At 38.9% G+C, this 18052-nt stretch overlaps 1 protein-coding gene across 1 annotated transcript in view; it reads left to right on the top strand.

The window, feature by feature from the left end:
• ndst1b (N-deacetylase/N-sulfotransferase (heparan glucosaminyl) 1b) overlaps positions 1 to 18052 on the top strand; it is a 98785-nt gene that overhangs the window by 67000 nt on the left and 13733 nt on the right. The window contains exons 3-10 of the mRNA XM_084386931.1: positions 1514 to 2462; positions 5206 to 5679; positions 7247 to 7334; positions 7550 to 7704; positions 9533 to 9718; positions 10725 to 10853; positions 11787 to 11969; positions 14718 to 14814. Of these exons, the coding sequence (XP_084243057.1) occupies positions 1917 to 2462; positions 5206 to 5679; positions 7247 to 7334; positions 7550 to 7704; positions 9533 to 9718; positions 10725 to 10853; positions 11787 to 11969; positions 14718 to 14814 (1858 nt within the window). The 5' untranslated portion in view covers positions 1514 to 1916. The remainder of the gene's footprint in view (positions 1 to 1513; positions 2463 to 5205; positions 5680 to 7246; positions 7335 to 7549; positions 7705 to 9532; positions 9719 to 10724; positions 10854 to 11786; positions 11970 to 14717; positions 14815 to 18052) is intronic.

Raw genomic sequence — 18052 nt, 5'->3', positions numbered from 1 at the left:
GCAAAATCATTATTCTTGAGTGTCCCTTGTGGAATGCAGCCTAGATTTGGTTTATAAAACCCAATGCCTCCCCATTATTCAGCTCAAACACTTCATGTTCTTCTCTTAACGTCACCAGCCCCTAAAATTCCTGATGAGAATTTTGGATCACGAGCAGACAGGAGAATCAACAGCTGTGTTTCAGGATTGTGAATGTGAGAGGATTGTTACATGCTGTACTCCCAGCAACCTTTTGAAGAGATAAAATGATCTTCTCTAAGGCTCTTTTATTTCTCTGGCAAGATTTTCTTTTCCCCTTCATCCTCTTATTAGAGGCATACTCTTGTGCCTTTTGCCTTTTTTTCGGTATTCATGCATTTTTTTTTTTATCCCAGAACCCCTGCAAGGCTTTGATTCTTTGTTCTACTCTCCCTTTTCACATAACCCATACATGAAGTAGGTCTGTGATGCCTTTGAAAATGGACCTGTATTGCTTCTCAGACACGTTGTGTCTTGTTGATTCACTTCAGTTTTTCCTCAGACGCCCTGTGTGCCATTGTATGATCCTCCCTTTAGTTAAATGACATGTGGGCTAATGATAATGGCATGTCTATAAACTCTGCATCTTTTGAAAAGATTTTATTGAAAGTGAACAAAAACCTAAAACCACTGTGTACGTCAACATAGTTGAACGTCTGTAAAAGTCAAAGTTGTTTTATTTGTTTAGGTGTCTACCTAATGTGAATGGCTTTAAATCAGCTGCTGACTGCTATGTTTGCTGACTTTTCAAACTTTCTACCGTCCTTTTGTCTGAAACAAGATTTTATGTAGTTCAAAATGTATTTGAAATTTACATAAGGAATATTTGAAAGGTTTAGGTAGCCTAAACACCTGAAATTACACTTGCATGAACCCTCTTGCAAGATCCTTTCACACTTGCCAGCAATTTAATGGCTTCCCTCACCTTTTGTCTTCGATACTACAACCTGCAATCACCATTGGTTCTCTCCTCATTCTGCAGAGGTCTTTACTTGGTTAGTGCTAATCTGAATCATATTCAGCTCATTCACCTGTGCCACACTTTGCACTAAACCCTTCATTTAAGATGAAAAGATTTAATGACTTTTGCCCTTTTGAAGTGCATGAAGGATAGTGAGGATCACTTTTTAAAGCCCTCACTAATCAATACAAGCCGCCTCCATTATCCCATAATCTTTGCATTGCCTTTGTAAATGCCTCTCTAGACGTTCTTGGTATTCAGTGAAAAGAAACCCAGGTTGTAGGGCTCCCACGGCATCATGTGGGTTTGGCATTTGCAGCCCACATTCAGAGAGCGGTAATACAAGTTGCTTGTGTGGTCTAGTCAAAATGCATTGCCCTTGAATACACAGTTGCACCTTAGAGTTAATTTAAAGGATTGTTCTGTCCAGAAGTAAAATAATTTATTACTAAAATGGTGCAGAGTTGATATTTTTGCAAAAATTGCATTGAGTTAAGGTGTACTTTTGTTAAATTAATCCTGTTTTCTTTTTAGGTAAACTCGAGGAGGCCAGAATGCTCTGGGCATGATCTGTCTAGAGCATCCAGTGACGAAAAACAAGAAGCCACCTTCACCAAGTCTGAAACCCAGATCTTCTCTACACTGGATCAGGAGATAAGGACTCAGAGAGGGTAGAGAAGGGGCATAAAGGTGTTGGGCAGGGGGCCGCTGGTGCATGTGGGGGCAGTGCACATCCCTTGCTGGAGAGTGGAAGCCCACCTCGCCCATGCAGTCCCCTGCCCAACCCAGTCTCGCCACCCTCTGCAATGGTGACATGAGCAAATGCATTAAGGAGAAGCCCAATTTTGACTTATCTTTTTTGACTCATTGGAAAAACCATACAATAGATTTGTAAATAGAGGACTGTGTCTATCCTAATTGGTGTGGTTGCAAGGTGATGATGCTGATGTGTGGACGTGTAAGGCGGCTCTTCCGTCAGCTCACGCTGCAGACCAGCCTGTTGCTGCTCTTCCTTTTTTGCATGGTCAGTGTCCTCATCTCAGCCTATTTCCTGTATGGCGTCAAACGGGAGCTCGAACCAGCAGGAGTCGGAGGTATGGTGGTCCCAGAAGAAGGTACTGCCGATTGGGAAGATCCCAGAGCGACTCCTTCCCCTCCGTCGGCAAGGGTGCTGCCTGCCAGAACCGCCAAACCGGCAGACATGTCTCGAACTGACCCTGTTGTGCTGGTGTTTGTGGAGAGCTTGTATTCTCAGTTGGGCCAGGACATTGTGGCCATCTTGGAATCTGGGAGATTTCGGTACCAGACTGAGATTGCACCAGGGAAGGGCGATATGCCCACACTCACAGACAAGAACCGGGGTCGATTCACACTGGTCATCTATGAGAACATCCTCAAATATGTCAACCTGGATGCCTGGAACAGAGAGTTGCTGGACAAATACTGTGTGGAGTATGGCGTTGGAATCATCGGCTTTTTCAAGGTAAGCCATTTTGTTTTGTACAGTGTGACCTTTCACAGAAAATTGTGTCACTAATGGATGTTAATGTGACTCTTAATTCCGGTGGGTCAATCACCTTGCACTTAACGATCTCATGACTGACATTTCACGGTCTGATTCTTATGTTAGTTTGCAGAAATATTTGCAACAGAGGGAGGTTGGGGCATTATGCTAAACATTGCAGTAATAGCACATTTCTGAATATCTTTGTTGATTGTCTTGGCTCTTGTTCTATAAGGGAGCTGCTCTTCGAAATCAGTATGAGAAAATAATAGGCCCTAGAGCCACATTTGACTATTGCTCATTGCTGTCTGTCATTACCGTCTTGTAAACCTCCTCTCCCAGTTTCATATTGTTTGCCGAAGGCCAGGCCTGCTTTTATTACCCTCACATGCTTAAGTGCTGCACACTAATTGTTAGTGGAGGTTAACTCAGTTGATGAGACTGTTTGAGTCTCGCTCGCCTGCAGCAGAAGGGCAAGGACATCAACACATCTTAAAAGGAACCGCACAAAATTTGCGCTCGTTAAGTTTTATTGACTCAGGCTGCTCCTATTCTCCTCGAAGCTGTTTTTACCCCAGGCTTTGCGGGTTTACACAATAACTGGAGCAGTTCGATCCCTGATTGGCTGGAAATGTTGTTTTCTTGTCCAGGCAGTTAACATCCTTTCCTTGCTGGATTTCATTGATTTAGAACCTTGAGCATGTCTGATAACAGGCCCTGTAGGTAAAGGCAGACCAAACCTTTTTCCCCCTTGAAGGAAAAAGTGCTGCCACTAGTAATGGAACATGCATAATTCCCTTCGCATCAAGCCTTGACTTGCACCTGTCGATGCCAAATGCATTTATCTCTCACGAATTGGAGTATGTCTGAACGCACTTATAGAAACATCACGGTGGACACCAGCGCTTCTTTTAGTTATGCTTGCATGCATCAATGGGTTCAGGCTTTTGTTTGCCCTCCTATTAGTCTTCTGACAAAATCCCATATCCATAGTCAATGTGTAATTGGAATAAACCCTTTCGGTTTCCTAACCAGCACTTGAGTTGGCATAATCTCTAGGGACCATATTAAGTCTCCGGCTGCAACCGAACACACTAGCTCTGTTCTAAAACATAGTGAGCTACCTTCTAAAACTACCTAGCATTTTAAGAGATCATAAGATGCCTGACATGAAGGTTGTTAACTTTTTTTTTTTTGGTAAACGACGGTAAACTATTCCTCCTTTTTACCAAATTTAAAGGCAGCATCACATGTATCCTATGTAGAAAAGCAAACCCCAGCTCAGTAGTAAAATAAAGAATGATTGAACTTTCAAACAAGACCAGAGTTTTTGATTTTAAGTATGCTTATATTTAGTACAATGCCAAAAAAATTATAAAAATAGTAACCAATATTTGTTTACTGTGTGTTTTTGTTAGAGAAGTGTGTTGTTAGCTTAGCAACATGCTAACATCAAACTATTGTAATCAACTTCTTAGAGTTACTACATGTATAGTGTTTCAAATCAGTCACTTAGGAAATTCCAAGTGACTCCCTTAGAAAGGAGTTGCTTATGTTGGCAGTAGATAACAAGGTGGCTTACAAGTCTTTTAACAGCTTTTTGGAAATGGACTAATTATCTAACACGGTTCAAGAATTGTTCAGTGTCAATGAAAGTTAAATGCTGATAAGCTTCGAAAGAGCCTTTGGCTTGGAAGTGTTGCTGTAACAATGGAGACAGGAATATGGAATTAGGAGGAGAAGGAGAGGCTCAGGGAAGTTATTGACTTAGGCCTCTGATATGGGGAAAATCTCCCATCCACCCTTATTCTCCTCGTGCTGCTGAGTGACATCACCACCTCTTGTTTCAGTGTGTTGCCATTAAAAGAAACAGATCAAATGTGCATGATTCATCAGACATGTCATATGGACTATGCATCTCTCCAGAGGGGTCCCATTGCTACCTCTGGTGGCAGAATAATGGCTGTGTTTGGAGATGAGCAGGATACAGGCCTCTCTCCAAATTGTAAGGCTCATTGTGTTTGTTCCACTCAGTGTGCAGTTTATCACCAATTGATCCAGCTTCACAGGGTCAGCTGGCCTGAGAGGAGAGTGGGCTGCATGCAGATGAGTGCGGATGGTGTTTAAACAAACTGGCACCCATAGTACTACAGGGCATCTCATTCACGAAAAGAAGTACATGAGCAATACATTACTGATATATTAAAGGGGAACAAACAAATAAAAAAATCGGTTCGCAAAGCAAATGTCCTTCACAGTACATCTAGTTTTTTTCTAACTACAGAAGGCCTGCATTGCTGCACATTAGCATTGCAGGTGTTTGATTTCTCAACAGTTTTCTCTTAGCAACCAAATTGAGCATATGAGATGCTCTACTAGCTTCTGAAAATCAGATTTCTGAGTTTGAACATATTTTTACAAGTTAGAAATCTCACTTCAAGTGGAGTTCCATTGCCATGAGTTGGAAACTCATGCTGAATGTAATTCAGCTCAGTCTAAGCTGTTAAAAAATGGTTTTAACATCACAGCCATGAGCACATTAAATATGAATAATGGTCTTGTAATACAAAATTATGACTATGACTAAAAGTATGAATGGAGGAAAAATAAAATGCTAAAAACCTGAATGTGAATATGACCCCTTTTGAAGTGGATTTTGATCTTCCTCTCTTTTACCAATAATTTCTCATTTGCTCTCTTTTCTTCCGACACTTCATGAAAGGCTAATGAGAACAGTTTGCAGAGTGCCCAGCTCAAGGGTTTTCCTCTCTTCCTGCACTCCAATCTGGGTTTAAGGGACTGTAGCATCAACCCCAAGTCTCCACTGCTGCTCATAACCAAGGCCCGGGAAGTGGAACATGGCCCCTTACCTGGAGATGACTGGACTGTCTTCCAGTCTAACCACACCACCTATGAGCCTGTGCTGTTAGCTCGGGGACGGAGTACGGAGGCTAGTGGAGCGCCCGGACCCCTTCATGCAGCCGTGGTTCAGGATTTGGGTCTTCATGATGGCATCCAGCGGGTACTCTTCGGGAACAACCTGAACTTTTGGCTGCACAAACTGGTGCTGGTGGACGCAGTGAGTTTCTTGACTGGCAAACGTCTCTCACTGGCTCTTGAGCGCTACATACTGGTGGATGTCGATGACATCTTTGTTGGGAAGGAGGGCACACGGATGAAGGTTTCTGACGTCAAGGTGGGTGCCTTTTTGTTTGAAAATTCGCTTTGTGCAGTTTTTCTTTGATAAATAGCAATTGGTTTGCTAGTTTATTATCAGTTCCATCACATTTATACATTTCAAATGTGAATCGAGTGTAACTATATTAAGCCTAGCTATGATTGGATGTCTTGGATTATGGGCCGTATATCCATGCAGTATACGTCCACTTAAAAATGATGCTCCCCTCCTATTTTCTTTATCTCTCTCTCACCCACTCCTTTAACCTTCCAGGGATCCAGACATATGCATAGAGCAAAAGCAGGGCTCAACAGTAAGAATGGATAAGGACCCATGTGAGAGATTTTCGGGCCAATTGACAGAATAGTCCTACTCTATTGCCCACTACGTCCTATGCTTTTTGATCAAGTATATTTATTTTGATGCTTCGAGATATTTCTGTGATGTACAGAAATACATTAATACATACATTAAGGCCAAAGTATACTTCGACCGTCCGCGCACTGTCCGTGTGCGCGCAGCCTAATTTTTGTGTCCGTGCAGTTGGTGCGCGTACAACCGCGCATGTGCGATGATTTGAGCCCTTCTGTGCGCGAGATGGAGCGGGACACAGAAAAAGTATATGAAGTTTTATGAACTATTATGATTTATATTTTCCATTATTAATCAATTATTTGATTTATTAAATGTATTCAAAAACCTAATATTCATCTATTTAAATATAATATGTTGCCAAAAATATAATCTTTTGGACAGAATGAAATATGTACAGAAGGGAATTAATTTAAACTGAGGGAAATATGCATTGAGGAAAAGCAGCAGCAGCCACGAAAAAGACATGGATGAAGACTTATATGATGCTAATCTGTCTAAAGCACCTCAGAAACAGAACATGGAGAAACTGGTTTGGTAGATCCATATAATTCATCAACTTTTCAGGGTATGAGAGCACTTTTCCTATTACCAGTGTTTCTTTTTTTTTTTTTTTCAGTACTCCAACCTCTGCTGTTCTTTTCCCAAATCTCTCCTCTTCTTTCCATTTCGCTTTTTTATTTTATTATTTTTTCACGACTCACTGTTCAAAGGGCATCCAAAGACTCGCCACAAGCATGAATATTTCAAATGCAGTTTTCTGCATCCTTCTTGTGAATCTTTCATCTTCGGGGCGCCCCGATGCAGATGTTCAGCCGAGGGAAAGGATAGAAAGCAAACATAATCAAAGTCTTGTCTGTCTGCGGACCTCTGTGCAGTTAAATATGAATCAGGCTTTTGATTGAGTCACACTGGAGAGACAGGCAGTCAAAAACAAGCACAGTAAACAAATCAAATGAGAGGCAGATGTAGAGCTAAATCTGAGAAGGGTAATGAAGCAAACAGAGGAGACGAACAGACAGTAGACATGCTCGTGCTGTCCCTCTAGCGCTGTTACGGTTGTGCGCATACGTGCGTTGGCGTGTGTTAAGCTATGTATCTCTTTTGTGTTCTCATCTGCTGTCTTTGTACTTTTTGAATGTGTTTTGTGCGTTTACTGACCTAGGGGTGTTTAGGCAAGTTTTATTAAATTGCTAAACTCCGTGTTTCAAAGGCACTTCTAGAGACGCAGAATGAACTCCGAACCCACGTGCCCAATTTCACTTTCAACTTGGGATTCTCTGGAAAGTTCTTCCATGCGGGTAAGTAAATATCACGTTGTTCGCTTAGCAATATGCTGACAACATACTCTTTTGGGATCTGTGAGTGTTAGTCAGGTGTCCTATGTGTGAGTTGCTGCTCATGTAGAGCGTTCTTAATCAGTCACTTATGAGCTGGTTAGGATGCTGTTTTATAAGGCAGCTTTTGGAATAGAGTCAAGATGTTCACCGTTTGTGTCTGTGTAATTACTTTCCAGGCACAGATGAGGAGGATCTTGGAGATGACCTGCTTCTGTCCTACAGTAAAGAGTTCTGGTGGTTTCCCCACATGTGGAGTCACATGCAGCCACACCTCTTCCACAACCAGTCTGTGCTGGCTGAACAAATGCTGCTCAACCGCAAGTTTGCGGAGGTAAGCTCTAGCTGATATAATCAGAGATGTGATCAGATTTTTCTGGAATATTAAGTCTGTATATTATTTATTTTAATGTTGTTGTTTTAAAAAAAAAATGAGATAAAACCTTTTTAGGGCTTTTAATTTGATTTATTTGATGTCTGTAGATGATATTTACAATTTGTGTATATTTTGAGTGTGTGTACACACACACACACACACATATATATATATATATATATATATATATATATATATATATATATATACACACACCTTTATTTTATAGATCAGATCATTTGTCTGAAAGAAAATTGTGATTGATATTTCATTCTAACATAACAGTTCCATTATACAGTCCATGTTGGATTTCGCAGAGATTTTTTTTCAATTTATGTTGCTTATTTGCAAATTTGGCGATATATATTGCGAGGCGTTTTTTCTCTTCTTTTTTTGGGGTGGAAAACTACTTGAATTGGCATTTTTACTCATCTAAATACAAATTATTTAATCACTTTCTATGCACACCGCAGACAACATTAAATACACATTTTTATTACTTTTCTGGCATGAAGAACCATTCGTCTCTTAAATTTCTAAAAAGAAAATCCTGAAAATAACAATTCATAACAATGCAATCTCTACGTCTCATTTCAAACAAATTTAACACGAAATCAAAAACATTGAAATTTAAATTTTATAGTGCCCATTGTTTGTTTGAACTAGTTTTGTTAATCTGTCTTTTTGCAGTTTAACAGAACACAGTGATGATAGATAGATAGATAGATAGATAGATAGATAGATAGATAGATAGATAGATAGATAGATAGATAGATAGATAGATAGATAGATAGATAGATAGATAGATAGATAGAGATAATTTATTGATCCCGAAGGAAATTAAGGTATCCAATAGCTTATACATATCATACATACACATAGACTCACAGACAAGACCTCCACATAGACATACATACTACAAAAATACAAAGGAAGATAGTCAATAGTGTGCCATTACCGTAAGGTTAGATTAGTAACATGTTTGTTATACTCATTGTAGAAGATGGTGTGAGTAAAGAGACCACAGGTCTGCCTGGGTAACACCTAAAAAACAAAGATTTTTCTTTCAGTATGTAATCTCTTTAAATGAGAAATTTTAGCTGGGCTCGTCGCACTTTGGCTGAATACGCAATGACAAGTAATGACATCACACGACATGTCTTAAGTCAAATTCTGTGGAAAATCCACAATATTTTCAAAAAATTGCAAGCTTTATTGCGGAGTTTGCTTGCTTTTGCGTTAAAATCTGTGCTCGCAAAATTGCGAAATCCTGGATGGACTGACTGACTATATATGCAAGATTAGAATTAGCATGGCTTAAATACATGATGTCCCACAGTACATTGAAAGTGCCTGGATGAAATTTTTTTTTTTTTTTGTGCATCCATGGATGTGCGTCCAAGCATGGCGTTTTAGCTAATATTGCCTACAAGCCCTGTGGAGGAGTTTGTGACTCATTTTTTCTCTCATTTGTTGTAAAGATTAGCAAGATTTTGTAGGCAGTAGCTGTCTCAGCACTTTTGAAATGCACAAACTTCAAAGTTAAGGTGTAATTTATTTTAAATGAACAAATCACATTAAAATGCACATAGAATGTGGCATCAAAGCACAATTTAACACCATGAAATTATAATAAAAAAAAACTTTTTTTCTCTTCACCGGAGATGTACATTGAGTACATATATAAATTGGAATGAAGTTATGCACAATTATTAGTGCATATCCTGAAGTACACTATTTTTGACCATTACTGTGTTGTGTTTGTGTGTTTGCTGTTCCCTTACAGGAGCATGGCATTCCCACAAACATGGGTTATGCAGTGGCTCCCCATCACTCTGGAGTGTATCCCATCCATTTGCAGCTGTACGAGGCCTGGAAGAAAGTGTGGGGCATCAAAGTGACCAGTACAGAGGAGTATCCCCACCTCAAACCTGCACGCTTTCGCAGGGGCTTCGCGCACAGTGGCATCAGTGTAAGAATGCTAAGCTTTTATGCCTTTAATGGATAAAGTGAAGATGATAATGTGGGAGAAATAGGGAGAAAGGGTTTGAGAAATAACATAGACTTGAACCTGCATCCCTGGGGCTAACATGTTGCAAAACATATGCACTACCAATGCACCAAGGCATAAATTTATGTAGATAAAAACAGATTGCACATTTTTGTTGAGACTGTAGCCTGTAGCCTGTGCCCTGTACAGCTATATAGTTGAACGATAGTATGTTGAATTCTTATCCGGGCTGGAATCAGTACAATAAACCCCAGGATATTTTGTGTACGGTTTGAGCTTTGAATCCCAGTAGGGGGTTAATGGCAAACTGTTTGTGGAAGTACAATTTTTTTATATATATAAAAAGAATTATCATTTGTGTATCGCTTTAGGGGACAACAGAGAGAGAGGTTGACAAAAGCTTGCTGAATCATGACAGAGCAGTTTCTGTGTGTGTGTAAGAATGCATTGGCCACGATGGGTAAAAAAAAAAATCATCTTGGGATTCATAAACTGCAGCTATTTTTAATTTGTTTTCTAAAGACACACATCTTACATTTCCTCAAGCTGACATACAGTTATTATCCAGTGTTCATATCAGGGAACGATAAACGCGCATGAGGAAACAAAGACAGCGGTCTCATCGTACATGTATGATGTAAGCTTTCAGAATGGCGGAAGAATTACTAAAAAAGCACATTTAGTGTAAATCATCTCCATTCTACCATCATTGGCTGTCAAATAAGATCATGTGTGGGCCACGTCATTCGTCGTCCTTCAACTCATTTAACTCTGGTGGAACGTCCATTTTTCAACACTGAGGTCATCCAGTCATTCAGTTCGTTCCATTCCAGTCTAAAGTGACTCAAATGTGGAAATTGAATTTGACATCAGATGTGTATATATGGCTTTTTTTATAAATACAATTGAAAATCGATTATTTTAAATAAAGAGATTACATACTGAAAGAAAAATCTTTGTTTTTTAGGTGTTACCCAGGCAGACCTGTGGTCTCTTTACTCACACCATCTTCTACAATGAGTATCCTGGAGGCTCTAAAGAGCTGGACAAACTCATAAATGGAGGAGAGCTTTTCCTCACTGTCCTCCTCAACCCAGTGAGTATTGACACTTGTATTCTTTATCATGTCTAATCCAGTGTGTGAATCACACAATGACTGTTGGGGAATGGTCTGTTGGGGTTGATTAGAAAAATCTTTAAAAAAACATTCTTCACTGAAAATCTTTCCTGCAAATGTAGCTCTCAGATCTCATTTGCATATGCACAATATGCCTGATTTCTATTGAGGATTGCGAGTAGCATATTCATTATTAAACTTAAAAATATCTGAAATTAACTTTTTTTTTATGCTTTAAATGAAAGATCAATTGATTTATATAGTACTTTTATTCAGCATGGATGCATTAAATTGTTCAAAAGTGACAGTAAAGACATTTATAATGTTACAAAAGATTTCTATTTTAAATTATGCCATTTTTTAAAAACCTTTTAATTCATCAAAGAACCCTGAAAAACATGGTTTCCCTAAAAATATTAAGCAGCACAACTGAAGAAACGTTTATTGAGCAGCAAATCAGCATATTTGAATGAATTCTGAAATATCACGTGACACTAAATACTGGAATAATGATGCTGAAAATTCAGCTTGGACACAAATTACATTTGAAAATATATTACAAAAGAAAACTGTATAGAAAAATAATTTTCTGTAAACAGACAATTTTAATATTTCACAATATGACTGGTTTAACTGTATTTCCTTTTTTTTCCAAATAAATGCAGCATTGGTGAGCACAAGACCCTCCCCCAACATTTTAACTACCTTTGGGGGTCAGTCCCAATGTAATTTTCACCCTCACATCAGATGCTCAATAGGAGAATCTTAAACATCGTCCTTCAAAAGAAGCACAATAAGAGGCTATAAAAGATCCATTGAATTAAGAGTAGTTTTGAAGTCAACTGTTCATAGGATGGGACATTAATCTGTGGATTGGGCCTTCATGACTTCTTGCGCTTTATTTTGAACCAGATCAGCATCTTCATGACCCACCTGTCCAACTACGGGAATGATCGTCTTGGCCTGTACACTTTTAAGAACTTGGTGAAGTTCATACAGATGTGGACCAACCTGAAACTGCAGACCCTCCCACCTGTACAGCTGGCACAGAGATATTTCCAAATCTTCCCTGAAGAGAGGGACCCCATCTGGCAGGTAACAAAGGAGCACTGTTGGGGGTCTGTTCTGTCCTGGGATCATAATGGGAAACAAATACAACTTTATTTAGTGGGAGTGGATCAGCGGAGGTTGACAGTGTTGAGCGCTTTTGCCGTAATATGTGGCGAAAGGTTTCGTATGGCTGTCTGCACATTTACTCTGATGTACAAAGAGTGAAAATGGTTTTCCGTGTAGCCTGCCAGGAAATCAGAGAATGCTATTTTTGAAATTGGTTCCTATAATTCAGTTGAAAGTTGGAGGCAATGCAGAAGATCTGTCTTTCTCTTTGTATCTCCCCCCTCCACCCGCTCTCCCCATTTCAATTTATCCAGCTTCTTTATTTCTTGTCTCACTCTTTCTAACTCTGTTGTTTTGTTTCACCCTTAAAGAAAGAGAAAATGGGTGCCTGAAAGCTTTAAATCCCTCTTTTGATCTCTCTCGTTTCCTGTCAAGGTTGAGGTCCCATCTTTTCTGTCGGCTCTCCAGCGTTCCACAGCTTGCCCTGCTCTGAATAATCTTCTTTCTTCTGCAGTTGTTTTCCCAAGAAATCTGCTAGCTGCTAATACATGCAGAGGAAAGATACAACTTGGAAAGAGTTTAGTTTTTTATTTTAGACTTAATACAGCATGCCCATGGCTCTGGTCCAAAATCTAGTGAGCTGCCTTTGTGTACGTCCCACATGGGCACCTAAGGTAGTAACTAGGGTGGCAAATTAACATCTTGCACTACAGGTAATTTTGCTTGTGACCCGTTTTGGTTAGAACATGAGACTCTCCTTAACGCCCGTTCACACCAAGGACTACAACTACGAAGATAACAATAAAGATATAGTTCTTAAAATAGTTCTCAATATTAAAGAATAGTAGAGTTCACACCACAGCTATAACGATAACGGCATCGAGAAACGATATCGTTGGATTCACTTTCAGAACGATTTTATTCAGCTGATGAACGATAAAAACAATGACAGCCAATCAGAATCCATCCTGCTGTAATGAGCTTAAGCATTTAAAGTGACAGAGGAGCACCCGCTTACAATGAACAGAACAACATCGTCCGCTGGTGTGGACGCTAATAAAGTTATCTTTATAGTTAGTGTTAGTGTGGTGTAAACAGACCTTTACAATTGATTCCAAGAGAGTTAGCATGTTGCTAAACTAACAACACAATACTCATAATAAGCCTAAAAATACTAAAACATTTTAATATATTGAATGAATTGGTTCTCTACCGTTCAAAAGTTTTGGGTCTGTACGATTATTTTTAATGTTTTTGAGAAGTCTCCTATGTACACCAAGGCTGCATTTGTTTGATCATAAATATAATAAAAATATAGTTTTGCAAAATATTATGAATAAAATTAGTAATTTCTTTCAAAAAACTTTTGAATGGTAGTGCATAGTGTTGTCACGATACCAAAATTATGACTTCGATACCTGACTAAAATACCTCGATACGGATACTGAATCGATAACACAGCAAAAAAACACTGTAAGTAATTGAATAATATGACAGAACTTAAAATGTATTGTTTTATAACTTGAATTTCTTGTTTTATAAACTGAACTCACATGACTCGCATGTCTAATAAATTGTGGTATCGTACCGTTTTAATAGCAGGGTATTGCGCTAACTTTCTAGTACCGCTGTATCGTGCAACACTAGTAGTGTATATTTATAAATCGCATTCCATTCACAGTCCACCAGTTTCTTACTGAACAAGTCGCAGTTTATTTCGGGATTTTGGAACAGCCTTCGCATCGTGCCTACAATGGCTTGCGGTGCTGTCTAGGTAGGATTTGGAACAGAGCTCACGTTTACTGTTATCATAAACTGTGATCCCATGAGTACATTAGTAATAAATTCACAAATGTGTTAAGTAATGTTGCTTTTAGCACTGGCGTGTACTCAAGCAAGACTCTTCGGTCATTAGTGCGGGGCGCTAGCCGTTAATCTCCTCATTAGGACGGACAGGTGTTGGATTGCTAGTGGTTTTTCAGTGTTGGTGCACCGTTTAACCATCTTGCATTCGTGCCAGATTTTAATTTAGAGGCAAGGGTTAAAACTATTAATTTATTACCGCCGTTTCCTGCATCTTCGGCTGTGATGGATGAAGGGCTCAAAATGTCTGCTGCAGGACATCTTTCTCTTGAGATGCTTCAAAGCTCTGGACTGGGGTTGGTTTATGCCTCTGATTTTTATCTGGTGAATCCCATAAAACTGGGAGGCTACCTCTGGGATGATGTTGTGGCGAGTTTAAAGGCTAAGTCTGAATTAATATCAAATCTGCTTGTTATTGGACTCTGCTGATGTGTTGTAAGATATTTGACATGCTTGACTAATTTGTTTTAGTTTGGCTGGATAACAGCCTTCCCTCCATAATGCACTTTTCCGGCTGATGATAAATCCAAGTCAAAGCGCTCAGGCTGCATCCTAATTCCTATATTTCCTGAGCATGTCCTGAACTTTTGGACATCCTACTAATCTGACTTAATATTTTTTTTTGCAGGGAAGTATGTATATTCAGACATAGGTTACATCTTGCCCTGAATAATTTGGTAAAACTCCCAAGTTTTTCATATTCTTGCTAGCTGGAATGAGAACAATTTCTCCAGTTTCTTCATAATTTCCCGCTGGTTATTGAGGCACAACGATAGACTCGCTGGAGGGTTTTTTATTGTGAAGGTGCTCATTTCAGTGATATATGGGTACCATTTCACATCAGCTTATTTCTTACCGTTACAGGACCCCTGTGAGGACAAAAGACATAAAGACATCTGGTCTAAGGAGAAGACCTGTGACCGTTTCCCCAAGCTGCTTATCATCGGCCCTCAGAAGACTGGTGAGTGTTTTCTGCTCGCTACACATCCACACGTGTGTGTGTACTTGCACCATCTAGCTGTGTTGGCCAGATATGTTATCTTATTAAAATCAGTCCAATGTATACTTATTATTCTAACAAGAAGAACTCTCTCTCTCTCTCTCTCTCTCTCTCTCACAGTAATACCATGGTCATTGAACCAGGTTTTGGTTCTTTTGGCAGTGTGGGCAGGTGCAAATCCTGCTGGAAAATGAAGGAAGCATGAAGTGCTCTGAAAATGTCCTGGTGGACGGCTGCGTTGACTCTGGATTTAATAAAGCACAGTGGACCAAAGTCCTCTTTTCTGATGAGAGCAAATTTTGCATCTCATTTGGAAACCAAGGTCCCAGAGTCTGGAGGAAGAATGGAGAGGCACACAATCCAAGATGCTTGAAGTCCAGTGTGAAGTTTCCACAGTCTGTGTTGGTTTGGGGAGCCATGTCATCGGCTGGTGTTGGTCCACTGTGCTGTCCACTCAACGCAGCCGTCTACCAGGACATTTTCAGAGCGCTTCATGCTTCCTTCAGCAGACAAGCTTTATGGAGATGCTGACTTCATTTTCCAGCAGGATTTGCACCTGCCCACACTGCCAAAATAACCAAAACCTGGTTCAATGACCATGGTATTACTGTGTAATTACTGTGTGATTTCATGTAATATTCTCATTTTCTGGGATTTTGATTTCGTGGGTTTCATAAGCTGTAAGCCATAATCATCAAAATTATAACAAATAAAGGCTTGAAATATCTCACTTTGCATGTAATGAGTCTGGGCGTGATGTGCTGGGGGGATGGGGGGGATTTAAATAAAAAAAAATATTTTTTATATAAAAAAATGGGGAACGAATTCTTAATTCATGGCTACAACATAAACCTACAAGTGAAGTTAAGTCAAATTTATTTGTATAGCGCTTTTCACTATAAACATTGTTTCAAAGCAGCTTTACACAAAGTTATATAATGCCTTAATGCTTTGATATGACAAGATGTGTTTCTGATATAAATGATCCACTGTTTGAGATTCAGCTATTGCATTTAATAATTTATCCAGTAGATAAAGCAGATAAATCATTGCCACTTTTAGTGAGCAGGTCTGCATGAAATTTACTGGCAGTGGAGTGCGTCGGAGAGATATTTTCTATAAGCTGATATAGTAGACGCTATTTTCTCATGCAGGGCTCAGTAATTTTGCACCAGCACTTCATTCATTTAGGCTTCTTCATATTTTTGTCAGAATCAGTGGATAAGCACAAACTTGGGATCTTGAGATGAGAATTCACTTTATTTCATTATGCCTAAATTTAATCTGTTCATCATATATAAGCCACAGGAATCACTGTAAAATAGAACTATATACTTTACTGAATACCCTTTTTAGCTTTTTTTGTAGTTAATTATAGTCATCACTTGATAAATACTGTAGTATTAATCACAATCAAGGTCTATTTTACTCACCTTAGTGATTTTTTTTATTTATTTTTATTTGCTAGTTATGCATCTATATGGCTATACAATGAGTGCTGATAATTGAAACTAATTTCATCCCATACATAAGCAGATAATAACACGCGCACACACAATGAGGGGGTGGATACATAAATAATTGTATTTTTACATTCACATGTATTTACTATAAAATAGTAAGCTTTGAAAGCTATAACTTACAGAATTAATATATAGGCCCAATTTTTTTTATTATGATGAAGAAAAAAAAAGAAACTTGTGTAGTGAAGTAAAGTGAAGTGAAAGTGACATGTGAAAGTGAAGTATGGTAACCCATACTTAGAATTTGTCCTCTGCATAACCCATACACTTTAGTCCACACACATTAGTAGCAGCGAGTAGTGGACACACACACTGCAAACCGTGGACACACACAGCCATTTTGCTGTGGCGCCCGGGGAGCGATTGGGGGTTAGGTGCCGTTATTGAGAATTGAACCCACAAAGTTATGGGTTACCAGTGTGACTCTCTAACCATTAGGCCATGACTGTATAAAAACAGCTGAGTTCAGCCTGAAGGTCCCGTCACCAAACGTTCTTTTGTAAACCATAAAACATAAGCCAATAGATCCAAACTAAAATTACCATGGATACGATTCTAGAGTTAGCACTCAATATTTCTGAAATGCGGCCAAATCATTCACAAAATTGCACACAAAGCAACGGGCATGCTCAGGCTTCAAGCGTCAAGATTTGCTGTATAATAAAGCAGTGAGATTGGGTCCTGACTGTGTCTAGACTGCACTCTGGAGGAATAGATTAATGACGGTGCATACCACCACCTACTGCACGACACCTGCGTGACAGCTGACGATACCGATCAGTTCAAACAATTCTTAATCGGTCCTTGAGATCGGCTTGGGACATCCCTAATTTTTGTTATTGTAAACTTTTTTTAATGACTATTGTTTTGGTTACCAAAAGGTTACCAGTGATAATGATTCAATATTTGGCCATTTTAAGATTATCAATATTTGATATGATAAAATAATATAGATATAGATTATATAAAGAATATTATGTTATAAATACATTTTTCAATAAACAAACAACCATTATGTTTCATTTTTGGTTACTAAATTCTATTATATGTACTTGTATCTGTGCGTGTGTATATGGGTTTTTACCCTGTACAGGCTCGTAGCTTTTCTACTGCAACCCTGGCTGCTCCTCAGTAAATGTGAATTTGAGTTTTACAGCGTTGACTAATTAAACTTCTAAAGATGTCTTCAGGGAGCAATAGCCCACTCTTAGAGTGGGTAGTAAAATGGCTGTGTTAATCCTCTCAATAAAATTTAGATTAGGGGGTTGGGCCTTAGAGTGACTTTATTTTATTTGTTCAGTTATTATTCTTTTTTGTACTGTTATTACTTCCTCTCAGACTTGTCAATTTAGTAAACAGCATAATTTCAGTGAACCTTTATTATCACATCTTACACAAGACATTTCCTGCCTTTTGCCCAATTTAACTATTAACTCATGTAACTCATGTAATTACTCCTCTAGCTCAATAACAGAATGAGACACAGTGAGGTCCAAAGGTCTGAGACCACAAGTAAAGACCTCTTTTTATTAAAAATAAATAGTTACAAATTATATAATCAATATAACAATTTGAGTGAAACTTTGTATAAAAAATGGATGTGAATGTGAGAATGTTTTGCTTTAATGAGTGTGTAAAACCTGATCATGTGACAGTAGACCTGTTCACTCACTGCT

Source organism: Rutilus rutilus (genome assembly GCF_951802725.1).
Source record: "Rutilus rutilus genome assembly, chromosome: 18".
Taxonomy (NCBI): domain Eukaryota; kingdom Metazoa; phylum Chordata; class Actinopteri; order Cypriniformes; family Leuciscidae; genus Rutilus; species Rutilus rutilus.
This window is presented reverse-complemented; position numbering and strand designations above follow the sequence as displayed.